Source organism: Gasterosteus aculeatus, chromosome 6 (genome assembly GCF_964276395.1).
Source record: "Gasterosteus aculeatus chromosome 6, fGasAcu3.hap1.1, whole genome shotgun sequence".
Classification (NCBI taxonomy): domain Eukaryota; kingdom Metazoa; phylum Chordata; class Actinopteri; order Perciformes; family Gasterosteidae; genus Gasterosteus; species Gasterosteus aculeatus.
The window spans coordinates 1929106-1948927 of record NC_135693.1 but is presented as its reverse complement, the minus strand read 5'-3'; the positions used below and the strand labels follow the sequence as shown (position 1 = coordinate 1948927).

General features: G+C 43.0%; 1 protein-coding gene across 3 annotated transcripts in view; it reads right to left on the bottom strand.

Annotated features, from left to right (window-relative positions):
• LOC120820444 (cadherin-1) overlaps nucleotides 1-13907 on the bottom strand; it is a 42239-nt gene extending 28332 nt beyond the window's left edge. Inside the window, exons 1-11 of one of the 3 annotated variants that reach the window (XM_078104620.1) lie at nucleotides 13766-13907; nucleotides 13120-13234; nucleotides 12257-12345; nucleotides 11743-11955; nucleotides 10617-10757; nucleotides 10041-10190; nucleotides 9212-9356; nucleotides 8330-8502; nucleotides 7586-7714; nucleotides 6114-6254; nucleotides 5550-5705 (exon numbers count right to left, since the gene is read on the bottom strand). In XM_078104620.1, the coding sequence (XP_077960746.1) occupies nucleotides 5550-5705; nucleotides 6114-6254; nucleotides 7586-7714; nucleotides 8330-8502; nucleotides 9212-9356; nucleotides 10041-10190; nucleotides 10617-10757; nucleotides 11743-11955; nucleotides 12257-12345; nucleotides 13120-13234; nucleotides 13766-13816 (1503 nt within the window). In that variant the 5' untranslated portion in view covers nucleotides 13817-13907. The remainder of the gene's footprint in view (nucleotides 1-5549; nucleotides 5706-6113; nucleotides 6255-7585; nucleotides 7715-8329; nucleotides 8503-9211; nucleotides 9357-10040; nucleotides 10191-10616; nucleotides 10758-11742; nucleotides 11956-12256; nucleotides 12346-13119; nucleotides 13235-13765) is intronic. The other 2 variants (XM_078104622.1, XM_078104621.1) reach the window with 2 other exon arrangements.
• Between the last annotated feature and the right edge of the window lie 5915 nt (nucleotides 13908-19822).

Below are 19822 nucleotides of genomic sequence, written 5' to 3'. Positions count from 1 at the left end.
TTCCCAATTCTCTGAAGGAGGCAAGAGTTAACCCTCTCTTGAAGAAACCTACCCTCAACCCTTCTGAAGAAAACAACTACAGACCGGTCTCTCTTCTTCTCTTTTTGTCCAAAACCCTTGAACGTGCGATCTTTAACCAACTCTCCTCCTATCTCCACCATAACAACCTCCTTGACCCCCACCAGTCAGGCTTCAAGGTAGGCCATTTCACAGAGACTGCTCTCCTTGCTGTCTCAGAGCAACTCCACACTGCTAGAGCCGCCTCTCTCTCCTCAGTCATCATTCTTCTGGACCGCTCTGCTGCATTTGACACAGTCAACCACCAGATCCTTATTTCCTCCCTGCAGGAACTTGGTGTCTCAGGCTCTGCTCTCTCCCTTCTCTCGTCCTACCTCGACGGCCGCACCTACCGGGTAACCTGGCGAGGATCTGTGTCGGAACCTTGTCTTCTTACTACTGGAGTTCCTCAGGGTTCCGTCCTGGGTCCCCTCCTCTTCTCGCTCCACACCAACTCTCTCGGCGCTGTCATTCGCTCGCATGGCTTCTCCTACCACAGCTATGCCGATGACACCCAACTAATTCTCTCCTTCCCTTACTCGGACACCCAGGTGGCGGCACGGATCTCTGCCTGTCTAACTGACATCTGTCAGTGGATGTCCGCCCATCATCTGAAAATCAACCCCGACAAGACTGAACTACTTCTCTTTCCGGGAAAAGATTCTCCGACCCAGGACTTGACGGTCAACTTTGGCAACTCCGTGTTAACGCCCACTTTAACCACAAGGAACCTCGGCATCACACTCAACAGCCAACATTCCCTGACTCCCAACATCACTGCGACAACACGATCCCAACACAACACTCTACAACATCAGGAGAATACGTCCCCTTCTCAGAAGGCAGCGCAGGTACTGATTCAGGCTCTTGTCATCTCCCGCCTGGACTACTGCAACTCCCTCCTGCAGGTCTGCCTGCTACCGCCATTCGACCTCTGCAGCTCATCCAGAATGCAGCAGCTCAACTGTTCTTTAACCTTCCGAAATTCTCCCACACTACTCCACTCCTCCGCTCTCTTCACTGGCTACCGGTGGCTGCCCCCTTCCAGTTCTAAACATTGGTGCTCACATACCATGCTGTGAATGGATGGGGTCCAGCTTACATCCAGGACATGGTCAAACCCGACATCCCGACCCGCACTCGCCGCTCTGCATCTCATAAACTGCTTGTTCCTCCTCACTGAGGGCAAAACACTCGACTAGATCACCACTCTCTGCTGTCCTGCTCCTAAATGGTGGAAGGAGCTCTCTGAAGACATCAGGACCACAGAGAGCCTTCACATCTTCAGACTAAAGACATTAAAACACTAACTGTAGCACTTAAATTGTACTTGTAACGCCACTTATTTATAGCAAATTGTAAATTGGCTTGTTTGATTGAAATTGCACTTTCTTCTTTCCTGCTCTTCTGTGTTTGTATCCTCATGGTTGAAATGCACTCATTGTAAGTCGCTTTGGATAAAAGCGTCAGCTAAATTACATGTAATGTAATATTTATTTGATGATTACTTGATCACTTATTAACTAATGAACATTTTGAGGCTCCAAATGAAACAATATCAGCCAGAAAAAGGAAACCATATCAAAAGGTGTACATTTTTAAAGGAAACTTAATTTTGCTTTATTAGTCATTAGCAAAATGCGCACATATACTGTTACCACGTTTCCTAAAACTCTGTGACTAGACTTCAATAAGAAAATTAAACTGAGAATCATATTTAAAATAAAAAGATTTGGTTTTTGTAAGATGTAAATATTGAAAGTACAGGATACTGTGATACAAGTACAAACAAAACGTTGTAGTGTGTTGAATATTTTATTTGTTATCTGGATTTTTCAGTTCTTCAAAACTGGACTAAAATTGACCTGCTGCTGCTGTCGGGGTGAAGTTTACAGTTAGCTGAAACATGAGCAAGAGATTTTAGGGTTATCCCTTACATTACGTCGTGGACAATTACAATTAACCTGGTGACTTTGGATTGGTGGGAGTAAGGTCTGTTGGGGAGAAGACCAGGTCCTGTATGCTCATGGTGGTTGTGTGTATGTTCTTTGAGGATAGTGAGGCTGGTGGTGTCCAACACTTGCTTCAGTGCTATTTCTGTTATGGTTATGGTCCCATCAACTGGCCAAGTAGTCACTGTTCTTCGTGGTTGAGGTGTACTCACCTCAACCGACCAAACTCCACCCTAAACTCCACCCCTTTTATCAAAATATTGAAACCGCTTAATTGAGGCCACTGGAAAACGTTTTTCCTGGTTAATCTGATGTTGATGAAAGGTGCCGTAGGGGACTGTTAACCGGATTCAACTGTTAGTAATCCAATAGTTTTATAGATATAAGCGTCACTTTTATTTTCTTCTACTGATGCCCCAGACTGGGAAAACATGGCGGGGAGTAAACAAACAGAACTACAACAAGTCTAAAACCTGCCAGATATGCTTGACGTCTTGACATCTGCTTCTACATTGGGTTTAAGATTGGAGCTTCATTGACGTCCAGCACAGTCACCACCACTGTGGTTGTGGCAGTGAGCAGTGGAATGGCAAAAGGAACCTCATTCACCACTGCAACCAGAAGAGTGTGCTGGGTGCTTCTCTCAAAGTCAAGAGCCTGTTGGATTAGAGGAAAAGCACAGGACAATTCATCAGGCAAATGTTTCACATCTACTGCTGGACAACCGGCTCTCAGATTATATAAATCCCTTGCAAGGATTGTCATCTAAAAAAACAGATAAATTGTTGCTGAAAATCATTCACAATGTTAAAACTGCATTTCCTACCTTGGCAGTAGAAATGATTCCTTCATGTTTGTTACTTTCTGTTGTTTTCACAGTAAAAAGTCCTCCGGGATCACCAGCGACAATTGTGAACACGGCGTTCCAGGCAGCCGAAAGTGGCTCATCGCCATCCGTGACCGACATTGTAATGACATGAGCGTCTATTTTATTTTCTTCAACTGATGCCTCGTACTGGGAAGAAAGTAAGAGTCAAAAACAGAGGATTAGAAAAATGGTCAACTAAAACAAGTCCAAAATATGACAGATCTGCTTTGACTAGTCATGGTTTCTGAGCTAGGATTGGACACCGTCTCACTTGGGGAGATGTTTAGTCAATTGTAAATCTATAAATCTCCCGTCAGAATCATGTTGTACTTACCGCAGGCTGAGTGAAGGCCGGAGCATTGTCGTTGCTATCAGTGACCGTAAGGATGACTTTTGCTTCCCCACTCAACCCTTCTCCTCTCAGGTCTGCTGCTCGAACCACCAGAGTGTAATTTGGGTATTTCTGTCAGAAGAGACACAATGACTTTAACACGCCTGGAAGGCATAAACATGTTTTATGTCATTTTACAAACTCTGTTGGAGCACAACAAGCACAACAGTATCTTCCCGTCGGCAGTCGGGCTCATCAACAGAGCCGGTCCCCCACTGACTGACTGACATTCCACCGGTCACTCCGCTTCATACTGCACACGTCACTTTAACTGTCATTTTTCACTCGTCGCTTTGTCGTCACTCGTCACTGCACTTTATTTTTTAATATTTTGTAACTTTTTTAATATTTTTAATTTTTAACTTTAACTTTATTCTCTTGTACTGTCTACTGTCACGCACCAACCGCCAAGACAAATTCCTTGTATGTTTGACATATTTTGGCAATAAATGGTTCCTGATTCCTGAATCTAGAAAGGCAAAGAAGCTAAATGACAGTCCTATTAGCACTGGCTTGTGTGATGTAACGTGATGACAAACAAAGAAAAAAGGAGTCAGAGACAGACTATTAGAAGGCAAACCTCTCGGTCGAGCCCCCCAGTGTTGACTCTGATGACGCCAGTGACCGGGTTGATGGCAAACAGAGGGTCCGAGGGCAAAGTTGGATCCTGGCTCAGAATACGGTAGCGGATATCGGAGTTGTCATTATTTGGCTCGTCAAGATCTGTGGCCTCAATCTTAATCACCTCAGAACCTGGAGATCAGAAGTCAGGTCAAAAGTAAGTATTTTATATTCATTGGAGGGGGCAAAGTATTCCAAATGTTCATTCCAACAATTATGAAATTGAGATAAAACCATGATTGGGCAGCTTTATAGCTAGAGGCTGTATAATGGCTAATAAATCTGTGGACAAGTTTACTTTCAGACTTCACAAAGCACCTGGTGATTGTGATGATGGCCGTCATTCAGTAAAGTCATTTTAAGAGTCTCATCATAATTCATCTTGTGGACTAAAGTGACCCTTGAATCTATAAAGTAATGTACGATCTACAGCTATGATGAATTGCATGTAAATAAAAAAGTATATTTAGACCACTACCAATTAAGAGTAATGACTAAAGGGCAAAGATTGTTTTTGATTTTGTCATCTGCCATTAGTGTCAGCTTCATTCAGATGCTCACATATTTGTGAGAATATGAGTATTTCTTCAACTACAGGATGCTTGGAGCGGAGGATGATTAAAGAATAGAATTGCCATCCCTAGCAGACCACATTATTCTGTGGGTTCACAGGTCACATAAGAAAAGGTCCCTCAGTGTTGGAGCAGGTTCTGGATTTAAGTCGAGTATCAAAGCTCGAGGGAAAACACAAGAACTTTAAATGTGGTCTGTCTTGTGAAAACATTGAACATCAACAGACATCTTCAGGCTGAAAGGAGATCCGTTCTGTACCTTCTGGTGAGCTCTCTGCAACTTCTCCCAGGAAGGTGCTTTGAGCAAAGACTGGTTTGTTGTCATTCTGGTCAATTACATTCACTATAATTTCCATAGGCTCTTCAGCAATTCCTGCACCATCTGCCACAGCGTGTGCGTGAAACTGAATGGGACAAATACATTTGAATTATAAAACTGTATGATGATGAATAATCCATTTAGATGCTTTATACAGCTGGCACAACAAACATTCGTGCCACTGATTTCCCTCCAAATCTGTGATCTGCAGGTGTTGGAAAGGCACCAAAATATTTTTTTCATCCAGCAAGGATTGGGGTCAGTCCCCCAGAATCAGAGCCAAGGAACGGAGGTTTCTTCTGGATGAGTTTGAGCAGACTACCAATAGAGACTCCATCCCAGAACAGGGCAACGCTGTGCTCCAGTAGAAGCAGCCTCCCAGTGAGAATAAGACGAGGTTGTGAGTAGTTTTATTGTTTCTGCCACTTAAGTACAACGATCATGGATGTATTCTTAAGAAGCCTTCAGGGCAGCTTTACATCTTTGTCCTCTCATGTTGGACTGAGGACAGACTGGATGCTACAGTGACTCGCCATCGTCTGTCGAGGAACAAGTGGTACTACATGACAGGAAGGGGCGGGGCTAGCCTGCTCAAAGGAGATCTCTAATCAATAATAATGAATGAATTAGTTCATGGTGGCCAGATTACACATTGAAGTTGTGATGAAGATTCTAACAGAATACATTCCGAAAGGAAAGGAGTACAAAGAGTCTCCATTTGCCTCGCTGGCTGATTTAGACGAGTCAACTAACATAAGAGGGTGCTTACCATGTAAGATGCTTTTGCTTCTCTATCCAGTGGTTGTGTGACATACAGATTACCAGAGTCTCGGTGTACGGCGAAAATGCCAACAGGAGCCTCACTAGCTCCTGACCCAGTGATGCTGTAGTAGATTCTCTTTACTCTATGTTCAATGGAACGGATCTGGAAGAAACACACCAGGCCAGAGTCATACCACGCTCACTGACCATTACATTAGTGACAGTATCGCTAAAGAGTTTTCCCCGTAGTAAAGAAGTACCACCGAGGTCGGAGTTAATCTGCATCTACAGAAACCAAGAGCACGTACAATGTTTTACATGGATACCAGATTTGTTTAAATATTTCAGTCACAGCAGACCCAAGAACATCCATGCTTTCTGATTATAATTTCCACTGATAACTTAAAAAAGATAAATAAAGAGCAATTGGAGAAAACTATAGAGTTGGGAGAGTTTTATAGAGAAAGATATAACAATACATGTGAATGTACTGTTTTGTAAAATAAAAAGCAGGCAAACAAATAATCAGAACAAATAGTTTAATATCGAAAGGGGCTTAGGTTCCTCTTACCTGAGCTACTTTTAGTGGGTAGGGTCCTCTGCTATTCTCAGCAACGCCTAATGGAGGAATGATCCAGGCTCTCTTCCTCCTCCTCAGACCTTCAACAGACTTGGCAAACTGCAAAATGGGCACTTGTTGATCTGTTGTACTCTGGAAGAAAAAAGTACATTTGTAGCCAGTTAGTGAGACAGACTCTAGACATTGGATGGTGATTGATACGGCGGAGAACTACAACATAAACACATCAACTCTAAGAGGAAGACCTGCTGCCCATGTAGCTGTTAGGTATTGACGAGGCATGTAGCCTAATGTTCTTCCCTTTATTCGGCCACTGAAAGCTCTGCTAACGTGTACTGCGCATGCGCTACAATTATAATAAAGTGTTTACTGAGGTCCAAGTGGCATTTGTACTGTTCCAACAATAAAGCTAAATCAAGTCAATATACCACAGTACCCTTTACCCCTTTGAGGGAGTTTATGTTGGGATGTTGCGTTTGTACATCTGATGCATCCTTTGCGACCGAGCATGCATTGGAAGCAACCGAAGATTGTTTTTTATTCCGGAAGGAGACAGGTAAGCCGGCCCGGGGTACTAGAATTCACTCAAACATCCAACGATGAAATGTTATAATATATGACACAACACTTTGTTTAAAAAATGATTTAAAAAAAAGATTGATATACACAATATACACAAATACCTCAATGACCAGCTCACCTCACTGGGAGCCGGTGTGTTGTGGACGGCAATTCGTCTGCCAACATCCGACCGTAGTTAGCAGAGAAAAGTTGCTTTAATGCCTTAACTTTCATACTTTAGAGATGGACTAATATCTTACTGAGGTTGTGGCGGTTTCATAGATTAATGTTGCAATATTACTTTTAACTAAAAGTTCAGGACCTAACCAATTTGAATTTAAAATGACCGGAAAAAGTTATACATCTGTCATGATCCCAGCTCCCTGAGTAGGGTATCCTGCTTGTCTGTTGGTTTGTTCCGGTTGCCGAGCAACGACAAGGCGGGAGAACAAAGATCACCAGCGCCGGCTCCCACCTGTGCCCTATCAACACACCTGGCCCTGATCATCATCACCACAGCATTTAAGCAGAGACCTGACATCCGGTCCCTGCCGGATCGTTAGCCATACCCGTATGTGCGCTCGCGTATCAAGCCTCAGCTGTCAATCGATCTCTGTTGGCGCTTTGTGCTTTTGTGTACTGAACCGTTGTTCTCATCTCCGTCACTAGTCACTCACCCTGGATTCCCGTCACTCCCCCTGGCAACCTGAACTTTTTCCCCACACCACGACATCACCAGTATTCTCCTGTCTGCACGTTAGAAATACCACTTCCCCGTGTCAAATAAATATTCACCTGGTCAACATCTATGTCTGCTTTTGGGTTCCCACTGGAGAAGTTGTGACAACATCATGCTCCGCAGTTGAAGCAGAAATGACCCGTCAGAATCATGTTGTACTTACCGCAGGCTGAGTGACGGCCGAAGCATTGTCGTTGCTATGAGTGACCGTAAGGATGACTTTTGCTTCCCCATTCAACCCTTCTCCTCTCATGTCTGCTGCTCGAACCACCAGAGTGTAATTTGGGTATTTCTGTCAGAAGAGACACAATGACTTTAACACGCCTGAAAGGCATAAACATGTTTTATGTCATTTTACAAACTCTGTTGGAGCACAACAAGCACAACAGTATCTTCCCGTCGGCAGTCGGGCTCATCAACAGAGCCGGTCCCCCACTGACTGACTGACATTCCACCGGTCACTCCGCTTCATACTGCACACGTCACTTTAACTGTCATTTTTCACTCGTCGCTTTGTCGTCACTCGTCACTGCACTTTATTTTTTAATATTTTGTAACTTTTTAAATATTTTTAATTTTTAACTTTAACTTTATTCTCTTGTTTTGTACTAACCCATAGCCTTATTCTACTAACCCATTGCATTAGCATTTCATTTTATTGTATTACTTGTGCACTGCTGTCTTGTCAGTTGTTATACTGTCTACTATCACGCACCAACCGGCAAGACAAATTCCTTGTATGTTTGACATATTTTGGCAATAAATGGTTCCTGATTCCTGATCCTGATTCCTGAATCTAGAAAGGCAAAGAAGCTAAATGAAAGTCCTATTAGCAATGGCTTGTGTGATGTAACGTGATGACAAACAAAGAAAAAAGGAGTCAGAGACAGACTATTAGAAGGCAAACCTCTCGGTCGAGCCCCCCAGCGTTGACTCTGATGACGCCAGTGATCGGGTTGATGGCAAACAGAGGGTCCGAGGGCAAAGTTGGATCCTGGCTCTGAATACGGTAGCGGATATCGGAGTTGTCATTATTTGGCTCGTCAAGATCTGTGGCCTCAATCTTAATCACCTCAGAACCTGGAGATCAGAAGTCAGGTCAAAAGTAAGTATTTTATATTCATGGAGGGGGGGGGGGGCAAAGTATTCAAAATGTTCATTCCAACAATTATGAAATTGAGATAAAACCATGATTGGGCAGCTTTATAGCTAGAGGCTGTATAATGGCTAATAAATCTGTGGACAAGTTTACTTTCAGACTTCACAAAGCACCTGGTGATTGTGATGATGGCCGTCATTCAGTAAAGTCATTTTAAGAGTCTCATCATAATCCATCTTGTGGACTAAAGTGACCCTTGAATCTATAAAGTAATGTACGATCTACAGCTATGACGAATTGCATGTAAATAAAAAAGTATATTTAGACCACTACCAGTTAAGAGTAATGACTAAAGGGAAAAGATTGTTTTTGATTTTGTCATCTGCCATTAGTGTCACCTTCATTCAGATGCTCACATATTTGTGAGAATATGAGTATTTCTTCAACTACAGGATGCTTGGAGCGGAGGATGATTAAAGGATAGAATTGCCATCCCTAGCAGACCACATTATTCTGTGGGTTCACAGGTCACATAAGAAAAGGTCCCTCAGTGTTGGAGCAGGTTCTGGATTAAAGTCAAGTGAGTATCAAAGCTCGAGGGAAAACACAAGAACTTTAAATGTGGTCTGTCTTGTGAAAACATTGAACATCAACAGACATCTTCAGGCTGAAAGGAGATCCGTTCTGTACCTTCTGGTGAGCTCTCTGCAACTTCTCCCAGGAAGGTGCTTTGAGCAAAGACTGGTTTGTTGTCATTCTGGTCAATTACATTCACTATAATTTCAATAGGCTGTTCAGCAATTCCTGCACCATCTGCCACAGCGTGTGCGTGAAACTGAATGGGACAAATACATTTGAATTATAAAACTGTATGATGATGAATAATCCATTTAGATGCTTTATACAGCTGGCACAACAAACATTTGTGCCACTGATTTCCCTCCAAATCTGTGATCTGCAGGTGTTGGAAAGGCACCAAAATACTTTTTTCATCCAGCAAGGATTGGGGTCAGTCCCCCAGGATCAGAGCCAAGGAACGGAGGTTTCTTCTGGATGAGTTTGAGCAGACTACCAATAGAGACTCCATCCCAGAACAGGGGAACGCTGTGCTCCAGTAGAAGCAGCCTCCCAGTGAGAATAAGACGAGGTTGTGAGTAGTTTTCTTGTTTCTGCCACTTAAGTACAACGATCATGGATGTATTCTTAAGAAGCCTTCAGGGCAGCTTTACATCTTGGTCCTCTCATGTTGGACTGAGGACAGACTGGATGCTACAGTGACTCGCCATCGTCTGTCGAGGAACAAGTGGTACTACATGACAGGAAGGGGCGGGGCTAGCCTGCTCAAAGGAGATCTCTAATCAATAATAATGAATGAATTAGTTCATGGTGGCCAGATTACACATTGAAGTTGTGATGAAGATTCTAACAGAATACATTCCGAAAGGAAAGGAGTACAAAGAGTCTCCATTTGCCTCGCTGGCTGATTTAGACGAGTCAACTAACATAAGAGGGTGCTTACCATGTAAGATGCTTTTGCTTCTCTATCCAGTGGTTGTGTGACATACAGATTACCAGAGTCTCGGTGTACGGCGAAAATGCCAACAGGAGCCTCACTAGCTCCTGACCCAGTGATGCTGTAGTAGATTTTCCCGACTCTATCAGAACGGATCTGGAAGAAACACACCAGGCCAGAGTCATACCACGCTCACTGACCATTACATTAGTGACAGTATCGCTAAAGAGTTTTCCCCGTAGTAAAGAAGTACCACCGAGGTCAGAGTTAATCTGCATCTACAGAAACCAAGAGCACGTACAATGTTTTACATGGATACCAGATTTGTTTTAATAGTTCAGTCATAGTAGACCCAAGAACATCCATGCTTTCTGATTATAATTTCCCATGATAAAGTTTCTTCACTTAAGGCTTAAGAAAACCAGGTAATTAACTTGTTAAGTTAAATAAAAATGGAAATTATATACAGTGGGGAGAGAAGCATGAATTTACTGTAAAAAGAAAACAAGGAATAAAATAAATGCAGGTAATGAAAATAGAAAAGTTTAGTATCCAATCCAAAGGGGCGTAAGTTCCTCTTACCTGAGCTACTTTTAGTGGGTAGGGTCCTCTGCTATTCTCAGGAACGCTTATTGGAGGAATGACCCAGTCTCTCTTCCTCCTCCTCAGACCTTCAACAGACTTGGCAAACTGCAAAATGGGCACTTGTTGATCTGTTGTACTCTGGAAGAAAAAAGTACATTTGTAGCCAGTTAGTGAGACAGACTCTAGACATTGGATGGTGATTGATACGGCGGAGAACTACAACATAAACACATCAACTCTAAGAGGAAGACCTGCTGCCCATGTAGCTGTTAGGTATTGACGAGGCATGTAGCCTAATGTTCTTCCCTTTATTCGGCCACTGAAAGCTCTGCTAACGTGTACTGCGCATGCGCTACAATTATAATAAAGTGTTTACTGAGGTCCAAGTGGCATCTGTACTGTTCCAACAATAAAGCTAAATCAAGTCAATATACCACAGTACCCTTTACCCCTTTGAGGGAGTTTATGTTGGGATGTTGCGTTTGTGTGCGTGTGCATATCTGAGTGTTAATGCGTAGTTGAAACCCTGTCGTTTTTCTACAGTTAACGTTACAGTTCTGAAGGCACATCGACTTCTTCAAATGCGGCCGACGAATGCAGCCTTCCGGTCCGCAATTGGGAAAACACAACTTAATGTTGCAATATTACTTTTAACTAAAAGGACCTAACCAATTCAAATTTAAAATGACCGGAAAAAGTTATACATCATGCTCTGCAGGTGAAGCATTTTTTCTTAAAATAAATGAAATGAGATTACCTTACATTACTACCTCTGTCTGAATTTTTATTACATTTTTCGGGTTACAATACTTTTATTGTCAACCTCAGTAAGTTGCAATGCATCAAGAGCAGTGGCGAAAAAAAGAACGCCAGCAGGAAGTCTTCTTGTAGGCCTGGTATGAAAGAGACGTACAGGATGCTAACAGAATCAAGCCACTGAGCCTGGGCCATTCATACACAGCCACAGTGGGGCAGTGTCAGGAAACAGGTCTTTGCATGCAGAACCTTTTCACTGACACACCTGCCTCTCATAATGTCAATTGTTAAAGAGCCTTGATAAAAACACAATTTGGTGTATGTTGCAAATCGTTTTATTTTAAGTATACTTCATGCCGTGGTGTACCTCGGTGTTTTCAGCAGAGTCCACTTTGGTGTGGCGGTGCAGATGGTTGTGGTGTTCGCGTTCTCCATAGTGACGCTCAACATCATGGTGGTGTTTCCCGTGGCGATGCCCATGGTGCACTACTCGGACAGGAACACTTATTCTGTGACCTTCTGAGTCCCAGGAATGGATAGTGAATTCCCGATGACGATGAATATCAATCGGTCTTTTTACCTAGAGGGGGCGACACGGGAGAAATCAGCCCATGAGCAAGGGTCATCCTGCTGGTAATAGATTTGGGTTAAAGCATCTCCACATGTCAACAAACTCCTGAAGACCCAAAGCGTTGAAGATATTAAATAGCATCTGAGCTGCAGGAGGACCCAAAGTATAAACGTAGGAGTCACTTTTACTGTACTAGTTATTTTCATTTTATTTTACATATATTCATTTTAAAGGCACAAAACAATGCGGACGGATTTCAGAAACAAGGGGAGAGTTGGAAACTGTACAGTCGAGGCTTTCGAAGTCTGACCTTCAACATGCCGTCTGTCTGCACTGTGAAATGGCCGTCATCGCTGTGGAAAGGAAAGGCTCTGCGCTCCGTGCAGTCAGAGAAGCCCACTGGAATTTCAAAGTGGAAATAATTAACCATTACAAATGCAGAACATTTAGAGAAAACAAAGAAACAAATAAGTCTTCAGCACCCAACACTAAAAGAATTCTACAAAGTCATTGCTGCGTCTTCCAGTGGGACAGTTTGAAGCTCCATCTCCCACATACTTTACAGCCAAAACCTGGTCAACTCTATGTTGTTGTTTCCATTAATGCAGAGTTTGAATAAGTTTGATGTAGACTGATAACGTTTCTAAAGAATAATTACGCTGCTACTATTATTAGTTCATTTTATTTTAAGCAATCATCATCACACATCCAAACTGATGACAGAGAGAGTAATTTTTATTCTTAAATAGTGATGAATGAATGAAAAAGAATTGGCCTCCAGCAGAAGGGGGACTTTTCTCGCCCAGGGCAAAAGGGCAGTGTCACGATCATGCTTGGCTGTTGCTGTTTTGAGTCTTAGGTGAGGGCGGGGCAGGTTTCCTGGGAGCCTGGGGCGGAGGCTGGATCACTCCTGCCATCACACCTGTCAATCATCTACCCACGTCTGAACACCCCCCCTCCCCGAAGCTCTACAAACACCACCTAATAAACATTGTTCTCACGTCCAACTCCCACAGCGTCTGCATTCTGGGCCCTCACATTTTAGGGGACGGCTAGTCGAGCGAGCCGTGACAGGCAGGTGCTTGAGCAGCACTACGGGTCTATCTGTGCACGTGCCTGCCCTGCAGGTCTGCATTGCCATTGAGTGAGAGTGGCTTCCTGGATTGTACCTACCTTTTCCCAGTCTCGTGCCCAGCCTCAGGTGCTTCCTGACCACCTGGTAAACCAACATATCCGACTGGAATCCAGGTACACATGTTGGCTTCTCGGTTGGCACTAAAGCGGAGGCCTAAGAGAAGAAAAAAGCAGTTTCATTAATCATAATGAGGATGTATAGAAGTGTCCCATCAGTAGGTAACAGGGGAACCCTTTCAGCCTGCTTGGTGTCAGCATTGGTGTAATCTCCACGTACTGAGAGCTCAAGGGGATGTTTTTGTTTTAATCCTTTTTATTTTGTCTAACAATTTGTCCAAAGACAATATCATGAATATAAAACAGATGTAGCAGCAAATTCACATCTGAAAGGCTTAATTTAGCATTCAGCATTTAGCAGTCTGAAGTAAAAAGGGAATTTATTTTCAAAACTGTCCCAGGACCATCAAAAACCCCATGAACTCGTCTTTAGAAAAGAGAACTTAATCTGCCGAGTTCATAAACGTAGAGCGAGGCCCATGGAGACCATTTGTAAAGACATAAAATTTCTAACTTTAAATTACAAGTTTGGCAAGTTTATCTTTCGTTCTCTAAATCTAACACAAAAGAACGGCAGAAACAGCCGGTAGTGGTTGTGTTATTAATAAAAAACGGCACAAAATCTCACCTGAAAAAGGACGATTAAGATGCCCCAAACCGTGACCCAGGCGGTCATCATCTGTCTGCAAGTCCTCCTTCTGTGGTGCACTTAATACAAGTAGAAAAATAACGAATTTGACTTGACTTTTGAATAGATTTTCTTTTGCCAATTCTCGCTCCTCCCCTGACACTAGATCCAGATACTCACTGGGTTCAGTTGGTCAAATGCTGCAGGTCGTTGCACCCGAGGGTGTTTTTGGCCTCTGCTCCAAAAAATGCCATACCATGATAAAAAGTGTAATAACTCTGTAACTACTTTGTCTATCTGGACAATTTTTCTGTGGGGATGAAGGGGAACCCCTGTGAGTGTTCTGATGTGTCAAAATCACTTTATATATTACTGGTACATAATCGTGGTATATGATATAAATCAATACAATAAAATAAATCAATTGTCCAATAAACTTTGATTTTGAACTTTGCCTCTGGAGTCGTGCATCTGGGTTCAGGTCCATTGTGACAAGTGCATTTCACAAGAAACAAGAAAGTGCAGTTTCATCAAATAAGCTCTTTTACAACTTGTGATAGATAAGTATCATTATAAGTCCAATGTAAGTGCTACAGTTAGTGTGTTAGTAGAGGTAGAGTCTGAAGAGGTGTGTCTTTAGTCTGAAGATGTGAAGGCTCTCTGTGGTCCTGATGTCTTCAGAGACCTCCTTCCACCATTTAGCAGCAGGACAGCAAAGAGTGGAGATCTAGTCGAGTGTTTTGCTCTCAGTGATGAGGAACAAGCAGTTTATCACATGCAGAGCGGAGAGTGCGGGTCGGGATGTCGGGTTGGACCAGGTCCTGGATGTAAGCTGGACCCCATCCATTCACAGCATGGTACGTGAGCACCAATGTTTAGAACTGGATGAGAACTGGATGAGTTCTTTAGAACTGGATGGGTGAGCTGCAGAGGTCGAATGGCGGTAGCAGGGAGACCTGCCAGGAGGGAGGGATGTTGACAAGGTTTCTGTAGGAAACTACAGAACACAACTTTGCCCCTAAAAGAAGTGCTTTGGAAAACATGTAAAATATGTAGTACAAGAGGTATACATTTGAGTCATAGCACCTCTCTAAACAAGCTGAATAGAACAAGCACTTGTGACACAATGTGACAACATTGTAACATACGGCTTTAGCGCAGCCTCACAGAGCTGCTGGCGTGACTGTTTATTCTAGTCTTGTTGTAAAACTATAGGTTAGTAACCGCACTGACATCAGATAAGGAAAGAACATTAAATGTTTGCTTTTCTTTCCCGCTTGATTGTCAACAACAAAGACAGACTTAATCTAGTGTATATTCTGTCTTTATTTCTTGAAAGAAACGTACACTACATTTAGTTATTCAACTCAGATCATTTTTTCTCCCTTTGACTTTTTATTGTTGATTGTCTCCCAGCCGTCAGTGGAGGATGCTAAAGGGTTATCGTATAAATCATTGTCAGGTCAAGGTTTAGGATGATCTGCTATCTGCTGACAGCAGTGGGGAAACTGGTGGATCTAAAACAACAGGGTTGACAAAGTGCTCTAAGATTATAACTTTCAAAAAATAAGCTGAGTCATTAATAAAGTGTACTCTATGTGATAGAATATTTGGTTTCTCACTTCTCTAACATGGACATTATGTCATAGCCTTGCTTTTCTACGTCTCTATGGATACGAATTAGGCGACATGAAGAAAAAAGACTCTATGGGGACATTTAAACAGTGATGCACACAAATAACGGCACAATCACATACTTCTTTCCACATAACCATGATTGGGAAACTATTATGCAATACCCAACCTACAAAATAAAAGCAAAAGGGCGTACCTAAAAGAACTAAACGTTGGCTATAGAGAAAACAGCCTACAGTGTTTTTCTATATATCCACAGCTGACTACAGCACCAAAGCACTTCCATCATTCAGTAACATATTGCTGAAAGCCCATCATCAAGCTTTTAGCTCCCATCAAATCTTTATGGCAGTAAAGCCATTCTTGTTAGAGCTTCACGTAGTGTGATGGCCCAGCCGGTGAGCAGCGCGGTGGCTAGGTGCAGCAAGGCGAGGGCTGTGCAAACCAGCCGCAGGGTCAGAGGCCACTGTCCAACAATTGTTATTCATTAACTTCTCTACCTCTCTCTCGCCCCAGGAAAGTCCCTGGTCATCCCGGTCAACCTTTCTTAATTGAGTTAGTTTTTCCACTTCCCTCTCCCCCTCGGATTTGAACAAATAAACTTCTGTTACATTCACCGCAACTCTGGGTTTCGGCTGCTTGTTTTTCCAGCTTGGACACCCGCTGGTCATCCTCGTAAGGCGCAATACACACAGTCACATGATGATTACGTTAATGTTGGAGATAAAAATGAAAAAAAAAACACTCAACTTTGGCAGTATCTCGAAGGCAGTACCAGCCGGCCAGTCCTCGGAGGGGGACGGGTAGATTGCCATGATTTGGTTAGTTGAAAAGAAGCCTGCGAGCCGCAAAAGTGTGGGCACCCCAGCGGTCCGTTGCAAGAAGCGGGTTTAGTGGAAACTCAGAGTTGGTTAAGCCTGAGATGAGGGAAAATCACAGTCACTTCTAAATGCAGCGCAGCTTTTGCGGCTTCATGTCACGCCGATAGTTGCCCATATATAGTCTGTGGAACGCCCACAAAATAATATTAAAATGAATATTCATCGATTGCGAGATCATGGCAAACACTGAGAGGAAAACGAAGAAATGCAACTTCACTCAGTGTGAAGTCGAAATGATCATTGGGAGGTGGAAAGGAGAAGTAAGATGCTCTTTGGAGGGCACAGTGTGGGCATCACTAATGCCAACAAGGCACCTGAGTGGCAAAATGTTGCAGAGCAACGCTGCAGCCTCACGACCTCGGACCGAAAAAATGGTCTGACATCAAAGTGGATGCAGAAAAGCGTTTAGCGCGCCATCGCCAAAGTGTGTCAGCCACGGGTGGGAAAGGGGACACCGGAGCTGTCCCCTCTTGATGAGAGACTGGCGGCAGTGATTGGGGATCGGGGACAGGGTCTGGGCCAACATCAGCGTCGGGGGGTCGAGGCACGTTTGGAAGCTGTGCCACATTATGTAACACAGCACGATTTTGCACACCTTTTCAGGAGTAAACAACAACCTCCCTCCCCTCTGTCTGTGGGTGGCGCTACGCAGCGTAATTAATAGGCAGATTTGCTGAGGCGACTATTTAAAACAGTGAGATTTAAGGCTGGCGCATGCCTCTGCTTCTGCGTCTGCGTCTGCGTCGTTGCGTCGACGCACTCGTTTCAATTCATGGTTCTAAAGGCTTGCGTGTGTTGCAGAGCAATTCACCGCCAGAACAACAGGCGGCGTGACGTGTTTTGTTGAAGACGACCTAGAGAGTCACGTCTATTTATTTGTTTATTTATTTATCATGGACTTTATTGCCCCGTGCATCACACTGCTGCTTTTCATTAAGGACACATTTGTCCCGTATTTTCCTCCACAACTTTGTTCCTCTCGACCAGCAAACCGGCGTTTGCGGCGATCTCCCTCCGTGAATCCAACCCGCTTCTAAACCCGCCAATGACGGCTTGTATAAGCGGCCATATTTACGCATTTCTTCCGACTAAAGTTCTTCAATCTGCTCCGTTCTCTCGTAAACATTCTTCGTTTTAATAATGGCGGTATCGGGCAATGAAAGCGGAAATGTGAGACTCCGTAAAGGACGTAGTTAGCGGACCAATCGCAGCCTGGTGCGCTGCGGGAGGCTTGCGTTGCTTGCGTCAAAAGCAACGCAAGCCTAGAAAAATGTCTCGAAACACGCAAGGAGGCAAGGAGGTGTGAAAAGCGATGCAAGGGACACGCAAGGGGGTCTTGCGTGTGCGTCGCTCTGAAAACAGAAGCATGAACTAGGCTTAGGAGATACCTGGGCATAAAGCCTGTGCCATCTTGGCATTAGGATGATGTTAAGTTTAATAAAACACAACAAATAGAACACGCGTTTCCCTGATTTCTTAGAGTATATTATGCTCATGCTGAAACTATGTTTGGGATTGATTTTCATATCACTTCCGGTTGTTGGTGTGGGTGAGATTTTTTCTGTGTCTTAAGTGCCTTGACGCAAAAAAGGTTGAAAAACACTGGGCTAGTGCAAGATGGGAATGAAGACATAATTACAATCCACAACCCTCATTTACATATGTGGCTAAGAAGTTGACATGACAAATTATTATAATCCCCTTAATAATATAATTACCTTATGAAAGACAACAAGTCTTTCAACTGCATCACATGCACTAATTTTTGGAGACTTCCGTCCCCCTGGAGGTGGTGGAAGGAGATGTAACAGCAACAACAGGGAGGCCATTTCTTGGTCGTAGGCTGAGGACAAACAGTCACAAGAATTAACTAAACTCTTCAAATGTAACACTAAGTTTGAATGAGGACAGGGAGGCATTATGACAAAGTTTTAAACAGTCATCCATCTATTAGTCACACTTATGCCAAAAATCAGATCAATGTAAGATATTAAACTACTACTACTACTACTACTACTGGAAATACTTTCAAATTTCAAGCCATTCTAAACATCTCATCCAAAACTTACCAATCCTTTTTATCCAGGAATCTTGGGAAGCTGGAGAGTATATCAACACTTCTGCCTGGGTCATTAACAAGCTTCTGACGATGCTGAAAGGTCTCTCTCATCTTCTGGAAAATCAGGGAATTGTCTGCTGTATGGTTAAGCAAACACATGGCCTCTTGGCACAAGCTGCCCTTCAACATTAACAGTCCTTTGGCAATTTGGGCCTCCTGGAGAAAAGTCAATTGGCTATTTGGTGGCTGTGATCCTTGACGAATCTTCCTCTGGACTGTTTTCAGACGCCAAGAAATGTATCCTGTGCTGCTTGCAGCATCATAGAAGTGTTCCTGAAATGAAAAAAAGAAATGTGTTGTAATACCAGGCTCATGAGAAATCTCACGGAATTCAAATATCAATGTCATCCACACAGTTTTGGGTCACAACATGACATGGAAGTTTAAACAATAATAATGCCTATTGCATAGCCCTTCTTGGAGTATGGATCCTTAAGCGAAGGGAACAGCATCACTATCCCATGTGCATAATCTTCTCTGATTGTTTTAGTGGGGCAGTGCCTGAGAGTAGATATTAAATTAGTAAATTAGTACATTTATGCAATGATCATGCATTTATTTGGCACAAATAAAAACAATGTGAAACAAACATACCCATGATTGTCAATCATGTGAGCCACCAGGATATTAACCATTTGTCTTCTTGCAGCATCTGTTAGGGTTTCTGTTGTTTGGTACTCCTGTAGTACTTCTTCACCTCTGGACTTGCCTCTTAGCACAGCTTCTATCAACTAATATAAAACAAAAACATGAGAATACAAAACATGGTGATAAACAGCTTTTCTAGTGACTCAGAGTGAAAAAATGTGAAAGCATTAAGCAACCTGTTTAGCAGACACAGCATCACGTGTATCCTCAATTCTTTGTCTCTTGTTAGGAACATCTAGGATTATAGTTGATGCACTTGAGCTGAAGCTTGAGTCAGACGTCTCAGAAGACAAGGAGAAATCAGAGAATTCTAGAGAACATTTAAATTATTAAATGATATACTAAAGGTGTAGAGTGCTTTATTATACCTGCCTTGATATCTCACCCTGATCTGAGAAAACTGTCAGGACCACATTGCCTTGTACAACGAGGTCGCTGAATATTTCTGCATCAACTTCTGTCCCTGTTGCATCCTTGTATATAACATTTGCATCAGGTGGCAGGCCAAATCTCTCCATGACTGGAATAGATAAGGTCAAACTGAATGTGCTTTTGAAGTCCGCACTGTTTCTTGCCTCACAGCCAATAACTGTTCAACTGTTGTTTAGCAATGTACACCCATTTACAGTATTAGAGTCTGATAAAGGCATGTAAAGAGCTTTAAAAAGAACATGGATGTGGTTTAAAACCTTTTTTGTAAGCCATGCTAACCTTTTTCATGGAATTGCAGAAAGTCAAACAGTCCTTCATCCTCATCCAACTTTACATACTTCT